The sequence below is a fragment of the Struthio camelus genome, chromosome 2 (genome assembly GCF_040807025.1).
Source record: "Struthio camelus isolate bStrCam1 chromosome 2, bStrCam1.hap1, whole genome shotgun sequence".
In the NCBI taxonomy this organism is placed as follows: domain Eukaryota; kingdom Metazoa; phylum Chordata; class Aves; order Struthioniformes; family Struthionidae; genus Struthio; species Struthio camelus.
The window spans coordinates 65,973,511-65,995,204 of NC_090943.1; the positions used below are offsets into that span (position 1 = coordinate 65,973,511).

General features: G+C 41.7%; 1 protein-coding gene across 14 annotated transcripts in view; it reads right to left on the reverse strand.

Annotated features, from left to right (window-relative positions):
- Positions 1-21,694, reverse strand: part of COBL (cordon-bleu WH2 repeat protein) — a 174,596-nt gene that overhangs the window by 138,723 nt on the left and 14,179 nt on the right. For 4 of the 14 annotated variants that reach the window (XM_068936145.1, XM_068936150.1, XM_068936141.1 and 1 more), the window contains exon 1: positions 21,079-21,364. The exons of 2 other annotated variants lie outside the window; for them this stretch is intronic. In XM_068936145.1, coding sequence (XP_068792246.1) covers positions 21,079-21,122 — 44 coding nt within the window. In that variant the 5' untranslated portion in view covers positions 21,123-21,364. Of the gene's footprint in view, positions 1-21,078; positions 21,416-21,694 lie in introns of those variants that run through there. 8 more of the 14 variants (XM_068936156.1, XM_068936155.1, XM_068936143.1 and 5 more) reach the window with 5 other exon arrangements.

Genomic DNA, 21,694 nt, shown 5'->3' on the forward strand with positions numbered 1-21,694 from the left:
TTTTTAATATATTTTATACAATTACAAATCTATTCTAAAGGAGCCAACTATCTTCCACAGGCAGTGCAACCCTAGCAGTCCAAAGCATTAGTCTGATTTACCTCCTCAAAGCGAGCTCCTCATTCCCTTCTCTTACCAGTCTAGTCCCAGACTAAATGTAGAAGAGTACCCACATCAGAAATGCTTCTCAACTATCCCCACTGTTAATAATCTCCAAGATAATCTGTACCTCTTCTGTCTCTCATGACAGAAATTTGACATTAAGAGCGGACACAAAGCTCAGCGTTGCCCATTTCTGAATAGATGCCACACAAACCAACTAAACAAATGTTTTTTGCTTTCTCAAACTGAAAAGGAAAACATGACTACACAAAAGTTAATGAAATATTATTTGTACACCTTCTCCCGCAAGAAGATCCAACATTAGACAACAGAATCATAATATTTTCATAGCAGCATTACCAATCTACAGTGGACAAAACCTGTCCTCTCCGTTTCACGGTATGGGATGGAACCTTGTGGCAACCACAATACGCTTTTCTCTCTTGTCAAATCAAGGCATGGCAAATGGCAACATCTCTAAAGTCTGTGCCTTCAACCGCCCTGTCTAAAGGTTCACATTTCTTTGTTTGCTTACTGTTTCTCAGTTACATCCAAATCCTCTGTATTCTGAGGATCTAACACTTAGAAGGCACATTAGAAGCAGCCTCTTTTTAAATTCCACCCTTTTTGCATTCACTACCATCTTTTGCCACAAATCTACCTGTTAGCATCTTTATCAACCTGCCTGCTAATGGGACTCATACAGTAAATGGTATGAATCTGAAAGCTGAAGATCACAACTGAGTTGTAAGAACAAAAGTAGAAAGACCAACTTGTTTTCCAAAGGGGAAAAAAAAGTGTGCGTGGGCAAGTTTCAGCCCTTCTGAAAATGTATTCCATGAAGTATCCATAGATTCTAATAGAACTGCGAAAAAAAAGACAGACTGAACCCCACCCACTGTCCAAACACCATCCAGGAAATCATCCCTTTCTCCAAGGTCTTCTAAATCATCCAGCCTTCCAAATTTTAGGTTATGAAATCTATCTAGTTATCCCTGCCTTCTGTGCCAGATTCACACTTTCACCAGTTCAGGGTCATTTCTGTTTCCTTCAGTGATCAACACCTTCTCCACTCAATCCAACCACTCAGCTCAAAAGTCCTCCCTTGTCTACTACTGGATCTAGGATGGCAAAGATGTTAGGTGAAATTCCCAAAAGGTAAATTACATGCATAGGTGTGCCATATTTAGCTGAATGCAAGAATAAACATTACAGATAAAGTGGCATTAGTAATAAAGTCTCATTTTCTTAAGTAATTTTAGAAAGGAAAGGTCACAGAAGGAAGAATGCAATCAACCTAGAGCTGACAACTGAAACAGTACCAGCTGGGTTAACGCCACTCCAGAGGTCCTTCATAACCAGCTGCTCAGGGACATTGCGATTTGTTTTACCATAAAAACTAAGAATGGAAAAAATCCCATTCTCTACCTGATGTTAGCAGTACTTCAACTTATAAGGGCTTTGCTAGACCCAAGGCATAATGTTCTCAGGTTTTCAAGGACAGCTAAGGGATTTAAAAACAGCACTCCCATTGTTTTGGATTTGAAGTGCTTGATGCAAGCTGAAAGCTCTCATCTTTCCTTTGCTCAGCTTTAAACCTTATAAAAAAGAGCAGGGGTAGCTTCCTCCTGCTCCCCCCAAACCCCCAAAACATTCGACAGTCCTCAGTTGGAAATATTCATTTTTAATAAGTAATAGCATTATCATCAGCACATTGTTATAGTAAATGAACAATCTAAAGGATCCAGTACAGAATTATATGAGGCATATCTGGTCATATCTGCCTGGCTGGGCCAAAGAATCTCTTGTTATCTTGGGCACAATGCTGCACATGCTTCTTCAAATATAAAATGCAGACATTATGCTACCTTTCTTTTCTAAAATGACTTAAGAAAATGAGATTGTGTATTTATGCCACTTTCTTTACAGTTTTTTTTTTAAATTTTCAGCTAGATGAAAACAAATAGATGAAACAGATTTCAGCTATTTTCAGATAGCACACCTATGTGATTTACCTGGGTGAAATTTCACCTAGAAATCATTCCAAATTGAACTGCTCAAATCAAACCGCTGAAATATCACCCCTCTTCCATTTCTCCTCCAAGGGCAATGAAAAAGAAACCATTTCCTCAGTGAGACTTGCTTTGTTTTTCTTGATCCCGGATTTATATTCATAGCTGATCATCAATGAATCCTTGGTTGCTAAACAACAACGGCTCCTCTGTCTGTAGGCAGTAAGGATAGGAAAGGGAAATGGCCCAAAAAAAGGAATCCTCTCTCAGAGCCAAGCCTCAATTTACACAGAACGAAGCATTCTCTTAAGTTGGCGTCTTTTCTGGGCAGGTTTCATGGAATCACAAAGTCACAGAAATGTATGGGATCTGAACTAGCCGTGTTTATGCCTTACTGCTTTTGAAGCAGGTTCACACCCTCCTCTCTGAAGTGGATTTCTGTGTCGCAACACCTGTGTTATCTTAGAAATACTTTGGCCAAGAATAACCCAACGCACAGAAGCGGATTCTTTCTACACCCGACTGTTGAATACAGAGCAGCACATAACCTCGTCGAGTGGTTTTAAGTCAGCAGAAAGGGTTCTTACTTTAAAGTGATGGAGTCAAAACAGTAACTTCAGAAGGGTGTGACACGTTAATAATTCAGCTCAACAAAAAAAATCTGGATGGAGGCTTACAACGTCTAACCAGCAGAGGAGAAACCCAATGATCAGGGTAGACCTGAAAGCATACAAGACGTGCCAGCAGAGGAAGAGGACGGGAAGAGGGGGAAAGCCACATCATACTGGATCTATGCTAAAATATATGGTGAAATGGGTACACTAATTAATTGTCTTTAAGGAAGCGACATCTGCAGAGGCTCCCACACCACTCAGAGCCTCATAACAACTTTTAATGAACGTCTCTTCATACCCCTCCTCATCACTAAGGTGCATCAGGCCCACTTGCTCTTTGGCTTATTCAAGCCAACCAGGAAGAACTTAAAAGCACCTAAAAGTAGTTTAAAACCTCATCTGACTGTTTGCTCTGGGGTGTTATTTCAACTTTCAACATTCTGCATTCACATAGGTTCCACAAGCGTTAGGATTCTGTCTAAATGCTTAGACTGTATTTTCCAGCAGCTGCATCCAGTTACAGCAAAATAACCCACCTTTGCTCATTTGTTGCGATCAGAGTCTAAGACCAAGTTATAAAGAAAGGAATACACAAGCAAAAAGACACGTTCCTCTTTCCTGATGGGAGCGGTGGACTGGAATGAATTGTGTTCATTATCAACGCATTTTAATCTACTCTTCCAGTCTCCGAACTGTATAATAGAACTCCGTCACCTGCACCCCGTTCATAACCACTGAGACGCAACGCGGGCACAGAAATCAGTTCTCTGTACAGAATCGGGGTTCATATAGTTAGGGCACCTGTTACTGTGCCTACGTCTGCAAAATTTACTCGTCTCAGAGACGCCCACTGATTCCAGTTACGAGGCCAGCCCGTATGTAACAACTCTAGTCTGTAGAGAAGCTTTTCAAGAATACGTTATCCATACACCAAGGGAAAATACTTCCCGTTCCAAATTCAACGCAAAGGGTTTGCTGAAAAAAAGTGATTGCTATATATCACCTTTAGTTGTGTAATTAAAACTTTCCAAGGGGCTGCTCTAACTTATAACTGAGGTATTTTAGCTTCTGCAGCAGCTCAGGAACTTGAATAAAGCTAAGGAGAGCATTAAAACATGCACTCACTATGACTTCTGAGCCGCTCCTCTCTCACACAATGCAGCACAGAAGCAGCCCTCTGGTCTTTACTTACAACCGAGCAGAGCCTATAGGTTTTACTTCAACCAGACACTTCCAAGGGGGCATATGTTGTTTGAGGCAACTTATTTGGGTAGTTCTTACTGTTTTAGGAAGTAGAAAAGTAACTTGGAATTTCTTTAACCACAATTTCAAAGGATAAAACATTTGACAGAATATAGACGCATACACCTGGCTGAATATTTCGATCCCAAGTGCAGTTAAAGTTCATGCCTATGTGATCTTAAAAAGTCTTCATAAACTTCTTAAATGACCTCATCACCTCTTACACACAACCAGAGGTGAGGACATTCCTTAGAGTGAATAACCAGACCTTACAAATTAGCTCCCACAATCCCAAAGAAGAGTATAATTATGATAAATTAGAGCACTTGTATTTGTATTAAGGGGACTTTTAAATACCTATATAACCTATATTAAAGTGTTGCACAGCACCAACAGGCTAAAGATCCACATCACTTAAGGCAAAAGTGATTCCAGTCTCACAAATCACCAACTTAAACTGTAATAAGGGAGTGGAGAATGAGATCTGAAAAATGAGATCCCTACACATGCAACGGGCAGCTCTCTGCTGTCAATTACCTGGGGATGATCTGAGCTTTACGGGTCATCCGTGCTGTTGTTAGTGGACGTAGCGTAACAAATCAGGAAGCTTTAGAAAATGATGCACACTAGCACAAACATGAATTTGGCTGAATATGAACTTTCTGATCCTGAATATTAAGGCCTGTTTATGAGGAAAATAATGCTCGTTCAAGAAGCATTAAGATACACTGGAGACATGAGGGTGCTAACTCCGGGAAAGCGAGCAGAATCAAATGAAAATCCATACTATAAAAAGTCTCATGTGCAAAGATCATGGAATTCATTCCCATAGGCAGGCTTGATATTAAACACTGGAAATAAAAATAGACAGTACACAAAAGCTTCAAAGCTACCATTCCAGATACAAGACAGCAGATGTTGACTGTTACATTAATGCTGTATTTGAATAATTACAGTATTTTGAACATATAGTGGCAGGCAGTAATGCAAAGGCAGATTTTTGTTTTGGCTTACAGTATGGGAGTATATACCCAAGAAAACTGCATGGAACTGTAATTTAGGGGAAACAAATAGATCAAGAAGGTATATCGAGTGAACTGGTTAACTTATACAACTGTACACAGAAACAGCCTGACTGCTCCCCAAGGGTTAGTGTCACCCTGAAGAATATACGTTGCCAGGGACAAAGGCTCACAGGAACACTGTTGGTGGGGTGGGGTGGGGTGGGGTGGGGGGTATATTCACCTCTTCACAAAGTTTTCCATTGTTTAAAAACCTTGTAGCTGCTCTTGGCCTGAGGATCACAACCACCTGTCTCTCTTCTCCATCCCACCCCCTTTACAACGGCCACCCAGCAGAATACCTGGAATCCCCACTAGTACGTGGAGTGTCGTGTCGAGCTTTTACACCAAGTTATGCTATTTTTCCATTTAGGCTATATTATAGTCATGTGTACAAATAGGAGGAAAAAAAAAAAAAAAACCTCTCCGATAGGCAATTAAAGAATCATAGTGCTTAATCTCCCTGCAAGAAAGCTATTACAGAGTGACTTTTCAATTTTTTTTTTAAATAAAACCACTCCCATGCACGTACGTTGACCTGAGTAACACTATACAGTCTTCATACACATGTATATGCGTTGTACTATCACACGAGTAATACATTTATTACAATATTTTAATGTTATGCATGTATATACATACATAGAATAAAAAAAACAAGCAAAATTTCTGCCTGTTTCTGATGGGTTTTATATATATTTACACATACACATATATATATACACACACACTGAATGGAACTAAACATTTATATCTTTAAAGATAGATATACATATAAATCTATATATATATATAGCCACTACACTATTCAAAACCATGGCCACAACTTTCTTGTTAAGCTGTCTTCTCTTGGGCTTTTCACTCCCACAGAAACCTGCCAACTTTAACTTCAGCTCCCTCTCTTTCCGACAGATGCTCAGTTCCACTCTGACTAGGGCTGAGGGTATGCATATCATTTTTGTCCCTGTCTATACTAGCAAATTGAATCATTTTTGCCAATTTGATAAAGTTAACATATATATATATTTTAACATGGGGAAAACGGCAGCTGGTAGATGCACATATTTAGATAATCATCGTCTTGAGAAAAAAAATGTGCAACGTAAATTAAAAGCTAGACATACCCCTAGCTACAGTGGAGTCCACAGTACTGCTGTAGGCGAACGGTGCTCTTCTGACCACGTTTACTGCCGCTGCCTACCGGCAGTAAACACCACAGCGGAGGGTGGTTGGGAGGGACGGGGACAGAGGAGTAGCCGGTGGTCAATTAGACTAGACTTTTAGATAGCTTTCAAACATTTCTGAACAAGAGATTTAGACAAAGCGAAGTTTCATCTCCTAAATAAACAGCACTGTTCTGACAGCTCTTTCATTTGGTTTTTCCTCCCCGATCTTTTATTTATTCCGATTCTCCGCTGCCATTTAGCACACAGGTCACTTGTTATTCATAATTATTCAACCACAATTTAGGCCACGATCCAGTCACATTCTGATCTATTTCTGACCGCAGCCAATGGTCAAATAGCTATTAATATTAATGGTGAAAACAGAACTTAACTGTGGGATTACTAATGGATAACTGTGGGATTACTAACCTTATAATATTATTTGCTTTTCCTCAGGTCTTTTAGCAGTATTTTTTACTTAATCTTGTAACTAAAATGCTGCCTGCAACCTTCTTGCATTTGTAGTCATTTATAAAGTTCAGGATTTCATGCTTTAAAAAAAAAATCAAAATAAGAGTTTATAAATGCAGTCTATACTTGCAATGAAACAAATTGCCAATTACATTGCAAAGAAAAATCCTCATAGCTCCATGGCTTTCCTTTGAGTCATGGGCAAAGAGCAACTAAATGCTAGAAACTCTGAATAACCCACACACCCACGCTCCGTGCGTCCAAGAAGATCATTTCCCAGCAGACATTTGTGGACTTGTTACTAATGATCCAGCTGCTAATTTAGCATCTGCTCTTGTTCTCAAGTTACCAGCAGGTCCCTCCCTATCTACTAGCCCCGCTCTGAATGGGTAGTACTCACGCATGGCTTTGCTTCTTTAAAATACAGTGGTATATTTAGAAACAGTAAGCGACTTAACGTGATAAGCAGGAGGCGTATTTCAGATGAACTACATAAATAAAAAAATCATTCAAATTAACAAAAAGCAAACTTCTCAAAATGAGATTACCTTTGATTTGGTCACTCCAGGAAAGATATTAAGGAGGGGGGAAAAATGAAAGAAAAAAAAAAGGGGGGGAGGGAAAAAAAAAAGAGCTGTGCATACTACAACTTACTCCAGGAAAAATCTTCCCCCCACCCAAAAGACAAATTGTTATAGTTTATTTAAACTAGAATTTCTTCACTCTGAAACCACAGCATACAAGATATGCCATATATTTTCACTGTACAAAGAGAAAAATCTCCTATTTTCCCAGATATGTTTTTGTTAGAATGGATTCAGATATTAAAACATTAATTTAAGCTTAGCTGGAAAAGGAAACTGCCACTGGTAAAGAAAAGTTCTGACCTTTCACTCAGGACTATGCTAGTTCAGCAGATGAAAAGGTCTCTGTTCTTTGTATATTACACTTAATTTCAGTGACTAAAAGTGAATTCCATGACTTACCTAGTGACACTACAAAGTTACTCGACATTCACTTGTTTTGATTATTATGTTTAAGGTAGGGTGAAAAAAATTTAATGCACTGAAGCACTAAAACGACATAGCTCAAGGTACTGAGTACGTACATGCAAATCGAGCTACTTTGTGATAATGTAATGCAGTTAAGTATTAAACGCTTTTTAAAAAGGAAAACGTTATTCCCTACAAAAAATAAGTGCATTATTACCTACTCAGTTCTCCCCATTTCAGTGTTCACTGAAGTACTAGTCTATTAGAACACATTAATATACGCAAACTGTAATACTTAACGACACATTAGGAACTACAGACTGATTCAGACAGACATACATACTCAGACATAATAAATGAACTGATGCCAATATTTAGATCTGTAATCAGGGGTCATATGGCTTATCACCAATTTTATGCGATTACAGGAGAGAATTTTAAAAAGGCTAGAAAGAATAAACTCCACCACCGAAAGACAGTCTCATTTTTTTCCGAAGCGATTTCTCCAAACGAACTCTCTTTGTCCCGAGTTCCCCGGGGACGTGCTTTCAGACAACTTTAATAAGCCATAAAGACCCGCACTCCTCCTCTTGTGAAATCGGCAGGCCCCATTGCCAAATCACACAAACACACCGCCTATGTGTCACAAGCACCGAGTGACACTGGACTATATAGAATTTCAGGCAATTGGGCGTCTGCATCAAATGTCAACGTGGCTGCACTCTACCATGCAGCAATAAAAACGGATAGCCTGCAGTCCTCCTCCTCCTCCTCCGCAAACGTTTTGAGGCTCAGGAGCCACCTCACAAATTTTGTTACAACTCACAGTACCCCCTCCCAAGTAAAGGGCACTTGAACAGGACACAGTTACCCACGTACAGCCAATTTTATCACCTGTAGCTTGCATTCTCTGTCAAATTATTAGCCTCATAAATGCATCTACCACGTAGACGGTTGCTAGCTGAAAACAGACTCCAGACCCGTTCTGGAAGGAACGCCACAGCTGCACAACACAGTGGGCATTTGGCTCCAGAAGGAAGGTCCCATACAGTAGCGTTTATTTGCCATATTACACCACCTACATTGCACAAAGTACAGTTTTTACATCTTCCATCTGTAAGTCTGTATGAAATTCCAACGCAATTAACCCTCAGACAGGCTGAAGCTTTCAAAGAACGGTAAAATAGCTGCACTTTGCTTTTAAATCTCCAGAAAGCCTACAACATCAGCAGGGTCAAAGGCAAACGTGTATTTCCTTCTTAGAGTAGTAAAGCAGACCGGCGCCAAACACTTACTCTCTTTTACGCTTCCCCATGACTACACAGCCTTGCTACTTAGAGCACCCGTACGCAAGAACTAAAGGGCTGTGCGTGAAGCACCTACACCTACATGATTTAAAGTACGAAGAACTCTTATTTTCTGTGATAAGCACTACGGAAACTTGTGAACAAATGACAGGAACTTCACAAAGCACAAAGGAAACCTGAAGTCTCCGGCTCACGTGGTTCCCAAAGCCTTGCAAGTACCTCCCCAAGTTCCATACGAATATATATCTGGTTGCTGGAAAATGAGAACGGTTTTTCCCTCTCTCAAATGCATAAATGCAGTACAACTGCTTACCGCGATACACATTGCTTTTCTTTCTATACCTGCCAATGGTATCCTCAGTAAAAGAAAAAAGAGCACAGAAAGCTGAGAAGAGTCTCTAGACGGTTTTAACCTTAACTAACGCTTGATGAAGGCGATTTAATCCAGGAAAACCCCTGCTGTTGATTTGGGCGTTTGTCTGAATATAAATAATACTTCCGAAAGATTTATAGACATGCGAACGGGGTTGCGCACAGGTAGCCAGGTGCTCGACACAGAACGAGGGGTCTGTTTGCAATCCGAGCTTTCGCATGCTGTTCCTCCACCCAGCTCTGCCTACCCCATCCCGGCCAGGATGGGGAGGAAAACTCAAGTCTCCGTGCTGGCGACACGCTCCTTACCATCTGCTCAGGAAAAAAGAAACCGCCTAAGCACGGGCTAGGGCATTTCTCTGCGATTCATCAAAAGTCAGAGGCGTGAGATAACCTACAAAAGAGAAGCAAGAGAAGGTATTTCCTTTCTTGAGGCAGCCTGTTTAGGTCCGTCACTTAAAGCGTGTACTACAGATGGATGTGTACGTACCGTCCAGCTACGGCACCGCAGAGTTTTGCCCCCAGCCGTTGCACGCTGTGTGATACTCAAGCTTGGCACCCAAGCTCTGCGCACACAGACTGTTTACATGAACACAAGTTTAATACTTCATAAACTGCACAGTTGTTTATACTATAATAATAAGGGTGGGTGGGAATTTACATTAAAAAAAAAAGGAGCAACCAAAGACTGTTCTGTACACCATGTATTAACAAAAATTAATTTGCACACAAAAAAAAGACAATCAGTGTTGCCAATGTCTTTCCAGGTAAATCTAAACTGTAAAATATGAGCTAGTTTAAGATTCTTTTTCTACCAGTTCAGTACTAAACTGAATTTAAAAAAAAAAAAATCAGAAATTATTCTCAGGCAGCAAATTAGTATCTAAATAATTGGCAATGAATTGCCAGCACCATTTCTTTCCAAGTTTCTCTTTATGAAAATTAAACAGCACGGGGAATTTACGGTGCTTTTCATGGCATGAAACCCAAGGTATCTGTATAAACAGGTTTTATACTTGAGGCAGTTTTATATTTGTAAAGCATTTTCCAATAGACCCAGATCTTGTTCTCTTGTTCTGAACAGGAGAAAGCACGGTATTTAACTGCCAGAAGGCAAAGAGATTTCATTCCAAAATAACTACGGCTAATTTGAGAATACGCAATAATAAACAATCAACAAGCATACAGATGGGCAGTATTCTTAAATAAGACTGGCAGAAAATCACGACAAGTTGTGGGCTTTTCAGAAAAATATTAGTACAGTCTGGTTTCGTGAAGAGAACAACAGTGAGCAGAGGAACAACTGACCCCGTTATCCTCGAACAACGTGGACAACGTGTTGTTAGCATTAAAAGGGTCTCTCACTGCAAAATGCTAGTGGAAACAGGGCATTCTGAAGTCTACTACAATATAAATAAACACAGGTAACCACAGGTAGGGAATGGGGGGAGGGAGAATATAAGCACTGAACTCCCCTATACACGCGCACACCCACACAGAGCCTAGTGCACTACAGAGAAATACGGCCTTCTGCAACGAGACACCTAGTATTTGTTAGCTTCTTCACTGCAAAATACAAACCAAGACCCCAGTAAAGGCACAGCGTGAGCCTTACGATTTAAAACTGCTGCAGAGCAGCCGGCGAAAGCCCCCTTTTCGATATTGCAACACATAATTATCTAGTATTTTTCCCGCACTCCTTTTTCTGACATGTGCAAGCAGACTCTCCGTCTCTGTCCCAACAGAGCCTAATAAACCACAGGAATAGACAGCCTCTGAGTCTGCCCTGCCCTACTAGTCATTTTGTACAATATTACATTAGCAGCCTTTAAAAAAAAATTTCTGGTTTGCCTTATACGTCAGACGAGGAAAATAAACCTTCAAAATTTAAAGGAAAGAATATAAAGAACATAGCTAGGGGGTGGGGAAGGGAAAAAAGACCTTGATTTTTGATCCCGGAATCATCAAGTGATGAAAATGCACTGAGACAACGCTTATTAATCACAGTAGAAAGCTAGAAAGCTACTAACTAAATGCAAATAAATGATTATAATAAATAACAGCTTTTATCCACTGTCGCTTGACTAGTTCTGAAGTTCACAACTTGTCTTCCTCGAAACAATGGGAGCACCAAAAGTAAGTCAATAGTCCCTGGACGAGTAATTTTGCTGGTACCTGCGAGATTGAATACTGGGTAAATACTAGTTGCAGAATAACTAAGCACCTTGTCAACAAGGTATTCTCTTCTTCCTTCCAAATCCCTGCAGAACTGGAAAGAGACTCTAACTACTGTATTTGCTTAAAAGGTAAGAAGAGAAGCAACTTTGCCTTGGTAATGAAACAGCTTAATCATCGATGTATAGTTCTGGGACTGTGCTTAAATCTGCCTTTCTAAAGGGTTTCATAAAGGTGATATGATCTACAGCCTTGAACTGAGAGGGAAAAATAGACCAACCCTAAATATACTATTTAAATCTGCACAGTAACTTTTTATCCTCTTCCTGAATGCAAAATCATTTATAAAATCCACAGATCTCTATATTTAAGATTAAGTACAATTTCGTACTTGGTAAGGTATGGCCTTTTGTTTAAGTTTGATCCTGGCTTCTTTATCCATCACATACGCATACATCTATGTTTGCCTCACAACAGCAAAGCTAGGTCTAGTAAGAAGAAAGTGATTTCGCATTCAGAAATAACAGACTTGATACGAAGATAGCAATCTTCAGCTTTCTAATGTAAGCGCAGAAATAACAGCATCTTCTGGTTTATGAAAGCCCTTACTAAATTCTAGGATGATGTCCAGGCAACTTCTAGCTTCTTCCCAGCATTTCCCACGATAGGCGAACCTCGGTGAAGTCCAGTACAACACCAAGTCCACGCCCACGGGTTCGCAGCTTGGCTGAGTGCAGAAAGGGTTGAGGACTCACTAAAGGCAGAACCTCATCCCCGTTCCTCTCCCGCTAGAGGAGGGACATCTACCCAGGGAGCGAAAGTAAAGCAGCAGTAAAAGAGAAGACAGGAAATGAAAGACCGTGTACGTCTTGAAAACCACAAGACTGTGCACAACGGAAAGCGTAACGTTATTTTAGCATGCTGTGCTGTTCTATATTGCCAGCAGATGACCAAGCGGCTCTCCAGCTCAGCACAGGCAGAGGAATAGAGGGAATTAGAAGCAAGCAAAATAATGTCATTGATTACAACGCCGGCAGTTTAGCAACATGATCTGACCTACTTGTAGGTTTATTTAATGACTTTGTGGAACCAGTCACAGGAACACCTGATGGTGTCAGAGCACCAAGATTTTAATGACACCAGAAGCCAAGGACTGGTATCCATACCGAGGAGAAAGTCCTATATAACAGAGGCTTATCAGTACAGTACACTTGCCGGAAGCAACCGCTACCAACACGACAAGTCCAGCTCGAGCACAGAAAGCTGTGCTGATCCTGAAACACGAGCTATACCCCGAGGGAACCCGCGAGTAATTTCTCTGGTATCCGTATAAAAGTGGAGGCATGGTACCAAGTACCAAGAGAAGTTACGCAAAAAAGGAAAGGAGGAAAAAAAAAAGGACGGACAAGGGCAAGAATCTGGAGTCGCCCCAAGATAGTCTCTCATCAGCATTCAGCAGCGCTGCCGTGCCGTTCAGAAAGAAAGCGCTGTAACAAGAGAAAAGGAGATAAAAAGAGAACACAGTTTTTCTTCAAATTTGGCTGAAACTCCTTACTGATGTTAGAGACTCCTTTCACGGAGCTGACAGGCAGAAACAGAAAGGAAAATACGTGTCCTGTGCACAGTAAAAACAGACACGTAGTCCTTGATGTATTTACCTAGGCGGCGTTTCTGCTGCATGTGCAGGATACTCACCTTAAACTAAAAGTGAATAAATAGATAAAAAGGCAGAAAGAAGAGCCAGTGGTAAGAACAAAAAATGAAATAATGTTTTATTATAAAATAACTTGTGAGGTTTTAGCATCTTTTGGAACCTACTAAAGCAGGTAAAAATCAGTTCTTATTATAGCCCAAAATAACTCTGCATAAGCAACACAGAGAAGAGGGGGGGATAAAAAGAAAAAAAAGTAGTATTTTTAAGGGTCTTGAACAGAACTCAGTACTGTGCTTTCTCTTGCGTTGTAAACAGGCTGCCACAGCTCCCAAGTGACCTCCAGGACAATGGGTCAACGGGGAATTCTCACTGCAGTATGTATGGGGAGGGACAAAAGAGAAGGGCTTTTTAAACAAAATTTACGTAGACAGTCTAAAACGGCCCTCTCTGTACTTTCTCCCTTGTTTCCCTGGAGAAAACAGCTTCGAGGAAGCTGACTCTACACCTGGTGAATCCTCCATACAAAGCACCACGAGACCTTCACACAACCTTTGGAGACAAACTCAGCCTCTTGTTTCCCTTACAGCATCTCCTAACACCGCCTGACACCAGGATTAAGAAGAAACCCAGCACTCTCACCCCAAAACAACAAACCTCCTTTTCAGAAGAAAGGGGTCTGGCAGACTAACAGAAACAACTCTCAGACCTGGAAGACAGCTACAACTGATCTCCAATGGTGCAGTAGTGTTAAGGCCTTGGAACTTCTTTCTTCTGTGTTGTAACAATACCATCATTTTCAACAAAGCTCTTATCAGACGAGATGTACTTACTGCAAAAACTCTTAATAAAAAAGCAATAATATAAAAAAGGTTGTACGTTGTCTTACTGTTAAAGGCAGTAGATGCGTTTATTAAGATAACATTTGAAGATCCAGACAGAAACTCATCAACCATCAACATTGCTCATCTTAAATCTCTATGTGTTCATGAGGTCTTGAAAAAAGAAAAATAAAAAGGCATGTAACACTCAATTTAAAAAAAAATAACAACAGAGTTCTGCCCTTCTTGCTCGACCTCACAGTAAGATTTCAGTAACAGCAGACTGGATCAGCATACACATATATAAATAAAGTCTGACACACAGCAAAGGAAAACAGACATGGTAAATAAAGAATTGTATACTGCTTACTAGTAGCCCTCGCTGTGGACATAAAGAAACACTTATCTGATTAAGTACTTCTGGATCGGTACTTGCTGTCAAACTTTACAAGGTGGTTATACTTAGAACACTGATAACATAAAATGCTATTTTTTTCTTGCTCAACCTCTAGGCCTGTGGTACGACTTGGCATGGTATCCGTTTATTTTATTGAGTAAAGGAAGTTTTTACTGTTAGCTCCAAAAACCAAGATGGCTCAGAAATTCTGAATTTTCTCCTAGTCTTTGTATCGTTTGTAGAGCTTGCTAAGGAAACATCAATTTCAATACAACAGCTTCAAGCACACCATCAGGCTTATATTTTTGTTTGGCTTCTTGCTTGAAGTAAAAAGGAAGACTCTGGACTTCTGCATGGTCGTGGCAATTTTGTGCAGTAAAAGCCACAGTAGGTTTAACACTCAACCTTGTCTGCTGCAGAGCAGGCCTGTGGATGTGGCTTTTCCATAAGCAAGTTCCCAAATATTCATTTTCTGATGAGAGGCTGAGATGAAGGACCCTCCATCACACCTTACCGAGCCTTTCCACCTTGTACATGGCAGAGAGAGAGAGAGAAATTCACTTATCAGCCTTGTAACTTATGCCCAGGCCAATCATGTTTTAAAATAGACACTGGAGAACAGCAGAACATAACCCTGAAACGCACTTCGTCTGCTACACCTCTGGTGAGCACCTCCAGCCCAACCTACACTAACTTCTCACTTCGTTCACTCATTTCCTACCTTCTTTACTGACCCTCGCTGTATCAAAAAACAAAATGAATGTTTTTTCCCAGGATGTATCACTTTTGACGCTCAGAAGCTTTAGGACCAAGTTCATCGCTGAGCTGAGTCACAAAGATCATCGTCGAAACCTGCCACAAGAGAAGGCTGACTCCCTTCCAAGTAATACATGGCAAAGAACACAAAAAATGCAGTTCAACGCTCAAATATCAGGTTGAATTCACAGGGTCACTACTAAGAAAAAGCTGTTTGTCCAACAGACTCTCTCAGCCTGGAAGCTATAGAGATAACAAAGGAATATAAACAGAAAAACATCCCCAATACATTTTTTTCCACCTCTCTAACTACAGCCACTGCTCTGCACAAATGCACGGTGTCTCATGAAGTTCATTAACGGGTGGGAAAATGAAACACTAGCATGACAACATTTCTGGTGCAGAAGCCCTAAAAACGGGTATCAGATGCTGTATGTCACAGCTCTCACGGCACTGCCCTGCCATGCAGTCTTTGTGACTCACTTTTTGGCATGAATCAAGCCCCTGGCTCATCGCTGACATTGTAACGCTGAAACTATGACAACAATATACTATTCACAGGAGCACTTATTTAATGATAAGCAGTCTGGCTCACTGGGCAACTAACAGCTCTGGAAACACTGTATACATTCAGAAAATTAATATGTTAATAAGGGGCCTAATTTCCATTATCTGGAATTGCAGCTACTTTGAAAAGATCCTCAAATCACAAATTTATCTGAAAGCATGGGTTTAAAGTCTTTTTCCATTCCTAACTTCTAATGCAGAAGCTTGCTTCACTCACTCAAGGAAAATAAATTTCTAAAGACCCCCAAAACTCTTGCAAGAAGCATTAAAATGAGAGAGCTGTCAACTTCCATGGAAATCACAACAACAGAGCAAGACAGAGCGTCGCACTATACAGAACATAATCTCTGCCAGAAAATCAAGTGTTTACTGATGCTAACAGAGTAGCTAAAGACCGAGCACAGGGGAATACTTGTTAGGGCACTGAATTGCGATGCCGGAGAAGCGAGTTCCTTCCCCACCTCTACCGCAGGCCTCCTGGCTGCTTTCTGAGCAAGTCATGTAAACGCGTTCGCGCTTTTGCCTACAGAAAAAGGAGTTTCCCAAGTACATTTCTTTAATCCAAATGACTATCATTAGAAGGCCTTAATTAATGCTTGTAAGGCAATTCAAGCCTGTAGCAAGAGGAGAATAACGAATATTTTAAATGCCACAGACGTTTAAGAGTATATGCACATATTCCAAACAATATCACTCCTTCGAGGGCAAGAAAATCTGTTCATCCTGGCCAAGCGGGGTGGCAAGTCACCCGCTGAGCAATAAAGTGCTTTTATAAAGATGAGCAATTTGACCCAGATGTAAAGTTACAGGAGAGAAGGCTAAGGAGTGAAATCAAACTGGAATTACAGGGAAAACACACAAAGAAGTAACAAGGAGACAAGCTACTCTTGGAAAGAGATGCTTGAGTTTCATCTAACAGCATCAGGAGAGGCAAAAAAAGAGTGAGACAGAGAAATATGATAGACACACACAGGACAGAAAACAATGAGACACAATTAGGAAACAAGGAGAACGTAAGCAAACCCTGAATATCCTAGAAAGCACAGAAATGGAAGAGATGCTAAGAAGTCATCTATTTCATCCCTCAACTTGGGAACAAGATTAACATTTCTATTTCTGGAAAAAGGAAAAAAAAGAAAAGGAGAAAAGGAAGAGAGTAGAAACGGGGAGCCTGAATTCTGAAAAAGCAGCCGTCAGGACACGTTGTACTGCATTAATCTCGCCATTTAGCTTATTCTTACAGTTAGCTTGCTTATCTTCAGCAACCCCGAGATATTAGTCATGACTGGGGAAAAAAATACATTAAGTCGGGAAAAAATATACATTAAGTCAACAGTTATGCTCATGTAGAGGTGTAAAATACAGTGAAAATTGCCTTGTTCCAGAAGAATTGTGCTTGCTGGTACATGAGTTTTATTTAATGCGACATATCTCCACTGATATAAAAATAAATATTTTGGATTTGAACTATTTGCGAGGAGAGGGCTAACGCTGGCGGTGGTGCTAGAAAAGAGAATTACAGAGAAATTCCTTGCTTTGGAGGTACACGTAAGCAGCTCCACCTGAACCCTGCCAGAGTGGTGCAAGTACAAACCAGCACCGAACATGAGGTGTAACGCCAACAGCAGAAGCGTTAGCTTTTGAACTGGCCAAGATAGGAATGTCCAAAATAAGCATCACGCTATTAGTCTGCATTTCTAATCGCATCCATCCTTTGCCATCCGCTATTCTGCGCATTACACAAAAATCTCATATAAAGCAGGTGAGACCCTGGCAGCTTGCCTAGTTTTCCAGTTGTTCTGGTTTTTGATTGGAAGATTAAATTATTTCATTAGTTCTGTATATCCTAAATCCTGCCATGTCCGAATGTGAGTGTTCTGACACAGACAGACTCTAGTGTGCAAGAAATACTAGTATTTTAGTGTTCTCTGGAAAACAGCTCTCTCCAGGCTTTTGCAAGACAAGGTTTCCATATAATATGCTAAGCTTATACATAATAAAATTTTTTTTTTTTAGGCTAGACATGCAGTTTGACAAAGTGACCTGCTTAACTATGTGGGCTAGGCATAAAATAATAACAAAGTTTTCTGGACTCATTCTTTACCTAGGAGTTTGCTTTCCCATGTTCTGCATGTAAATGTTACTGATGTTTCACAGCCTTTTTCTGAAGTCACTCCAAAGTAGGTGCCACTAGCGTGTGTGCCTGCATTTGCCGAGTATTATTGCAAGGGCCAGTGAAATAGGGAAGGAAGCTGAAACACAGAAAATAAAGGTCCTACTTACACGCTCATCTTGTTTAATATAGAGACTTCTTCCTGAATCACGACCTAACTGCTTTGCTCAGGACTACCCAGGAAGGTTTCTTGTGCTCAGAAGAGAGATGAAGATGTTTTCAGTGACAGGTGAAGATGCTCTGCACTTTGTAAGGTCCCTAACAGAGCTGAATAGAACCGATCCTAAAAGTCTTCATTTTAGGCCTGACTCTTCTACGCCACTTACGACAGACGTATGCCAACTATGCCAAATAATGGTCAATAAATTCACCAACCAGATGTTCAGGAAATGCAGAGACAGAGGCCTGCTTCTGCTCTCACTAATGAAATGAATGCAGGTGCAGACACCAAGGCACTAGGGAACAGTCTTTAAAAAAAAAAAAAACAGTGTATTTCTCTCTTCTAGCACCTGTTGCACAATTACAGAAGAAGAAATTCTCACTTCTGGTGCTGCTGCTGCTTTTCTTAACTTCACCGTCATCATCTAAAATTAATGTTAGATGCTCCATAAAGCTTTACAAAACTCATGCCTAGCAATCAGTAATAACAACATTATCGGTAGCCAAATCTAAACTATTTTTTAAATTAAGAAATGGGAAAAACCCTGTAGCACCAAGACAAATTACATTTTTTCCTTTGCTATTTAAACAAAAAACCCCAGTATCCTGCTTTTAAATGTGCAGTTGTCAAGCAGCTGTGCCATGAAATACACGTTGTCAGATTATCTGCATAAGACACACAGCAGAACTGTTCTACTCCGTACCAAATGACACATCAAATTTGTTCACTGTTTAACAAAGGAAACCTGTAACAGAGCTATTAATGATTTACATAGAGACAAAACAGCTCTGCCTAAATTTTGTAAAAAATGTTTAAAGCCACAGTCATTTTAACCTCTTCCTTTCATAACTGCAAGCTAACCCAATCAATAAGCTAGAAACTCATACAGCATTTCTTCTCCCATACAAGGGATATACTTGTGCCAGAGCCCCTTAAATTAAACGCTCCCCTGACATGCTCCATAGGTGCAGTTCACTTTTGGATTCACAAGGGAACTAACAGGAATAGGCAAAGCTGTCTCCCTGCCACATTGTACTGGTCCTAGTGGATTTCTTCACTGAATGAGTAAAACCTAGCTAGGAACCAAATATCCACCCCGTTTCCAGTGCTAAGGCTAGTAATTTAGGGAAGTTAGAACTGTTCCAGCAAAAACCATCACCAACAGCATGGCCACAGCCAGACTGAGAGCTCTGAAATTCCAAGAAAAAGCAACAGTATTTCAGCTCTTAACTGAATTAAGATGAAACATACAGTCATTCCTTGTTAATGTATACGACAGCTTTGCAGTCAGCTTCAGCAGGCGCAGATTAGCACCCATGTTCTGTACTATACGTGATCCCCGGCACCTCTAACCTTAAGACCAAGTTCTCCTCCTTGTGCCAGGTCAGAAACAAAGTGACTGAACCTCATGCTGCTGCTCTAATTTCTCTTCATTTACATAGTAGAGAGCCTGGCCATGCAATCCACTTTAAACTGATAAAACTGCCTAAACTGACATCGTGGACCTTTGGTTAATAAAGCCCCCGGAACTTCAGTGAATCTCTCAGAATTGTACCAGTTTTCATTTTGGAAAAACATTAATAATATGGACTCTTGTTCAAAATTTAAAACTCTGTAATGAATCTTTTGACATCTAGCAATCAAGACAGGTTTTTAAATCAACATTACATTTGAGAAGTATAGTTATACCTCAAAACACATGTAAATTTGCATCCCTCATCTCTTCTTCATCAGAATTCTGGAGAACAGCTACGTTAAGAAATCAAATCTTTTTAAGTACATACATTGCTTCTCTTTAAAAGGTTAATTTAAAAAGTCATAATCGAATAGACTGATTATCAGAGATTAACCATCTTACAACAAAGCCCCAAGCTATATTATGCTCTGCAAGTCAAAGAAATAACTGTTCACGTGGAGTTTTTACTCATACAGCACTAGCAGTGACATTTCCCTTCATCCATCACTCCCTGTTCTGACCAACCTTCCAGTTACACATTGGAAGACCTCCCACGAAACACAGAAATGAAGGAAATTAAACAGAGCAAGTCTACACAGTTTATCAACACGGACTTTAAAACTTTCCCATGTAGTCGGCAATGAATTTATGACATAAAAACTATAACTAAAAGCAAAGCAGAAAAGCTTCTGAACCAACTACGTTCTTTCCCAATACGTGCAGACAGTGTGAAGTAGAGCAGTAAATTGCGACGAGTAGACACTGCAACTCTTAAGACTTGCCCAGCTTCTACTCGGACAAAAGAGACCACTTAGGACTTGACGCGTGTGCAGCTCTGGGTGCTTAATTAGTGGCCTACCTAATTTGCTGCTTTACAGTCCGCATTTATTTATTCTCTTTAAGAACCCCAAAGCCACATATGGTTAATACTCGGGTTGACTACGCCGGGTCCGTTATAGCTGTTAAATAGGTGCAGGACACCAAAAGGCACTAGAAACTCTGACCAGCAGCCGACCTGCGTGCCCACGGCCACAGCAAGCGTGCAGGGGCGGCGGAGGGGTAGTTTAGCGCTCGGCAGGAATCTCCAGATGTCAGAGGAGCCTGCCCAGCACCGCAGTTTACTAAGTTTTAACAAAATTTTGGCATTATTGACAAGCCTTGTCAGATTTTTTTTTTTTTAATTTCTTTCCCCCCTCCTTTACCACGACTGGGCAATGGGGGTAAGGAACTGAGGGCTGAATAAAAACCTTCCAAAGGCTTTTGGCAGCTGCCCGTGAGCACACAGACGGGAGGGGGCACACGTACGAGGAGCCGCGGCCGCCGGCGGCCCCAGCGCCGCTCGGCGCTGCGCAGCCGCGGGGAGCCACCGCCCCCGCGAAACAGAAAAAAAACAACAACAACAACAACAACCCAAACCCCGCACTTTTCCAAGCGGTTTCCAAGCTGTGCCCTTCTCCCCGCCCGGCGCACCCTGCCCTGGCCGCGCCGCCGCCCCGCTCCGCCGGCAGCAGCGCCCTCGCGGCCCGCCGGGCACCGCACCGCACCGCAGCCCTGCGCAGCGCAGCGCGGTCCGGACGCCTTACCCGCTGGGGGGCTTGCCGGCCCCCGGGTGCACCAGCGTCTCCATGGGCGGCCGCCTGCCGCCGCGCACGGTCCCGCTGGGCGAGCGGGGCCAAGGTCGGAGGGAGATGGGGGGGGCGGGGAATTAAAAAAAAAAAAAAAGGGGGAAAAAAGAAGAAAATGATTAAGAAGCGGCTTCTTTCCCTCTCTCCGGTCGCACCTCGCTTGTCCTCCGGCCGCGCCGCCTCCCGCAGGGCGGCAAGGCAGCAGCGGGCGGCAGCGCGGCGCTCCGCGCACACCGCCACCGCCGCCGGGCGAGGACGGACCCGCCGCCAAACCCGGGCCGGGCCGGACCCTCCTACCTGGGGGAGGGCGCGGGGAGGGGCGGCGCGGCGCGGCGCGGCGGTGCCCCCGCGCAGCCCCCGCGCAGGCGGAGGTGGCCGTGGCCACCTCTGCGGCAGCCGCCGCCCTGCCCTGCCCGAAGCAGCCTTTCCACCAGCTCCGCAGGAAGGGCGACGCCGCCGGCTCCCACAGAAAGCGCCTTGCTTTTATTTTTGTATAAAATACTTTATATGCATCGCAATATTGCATATTTTTCGCTTTTTCTTGGTGGCAGCGGAAACAGCTCATTTAAAATTA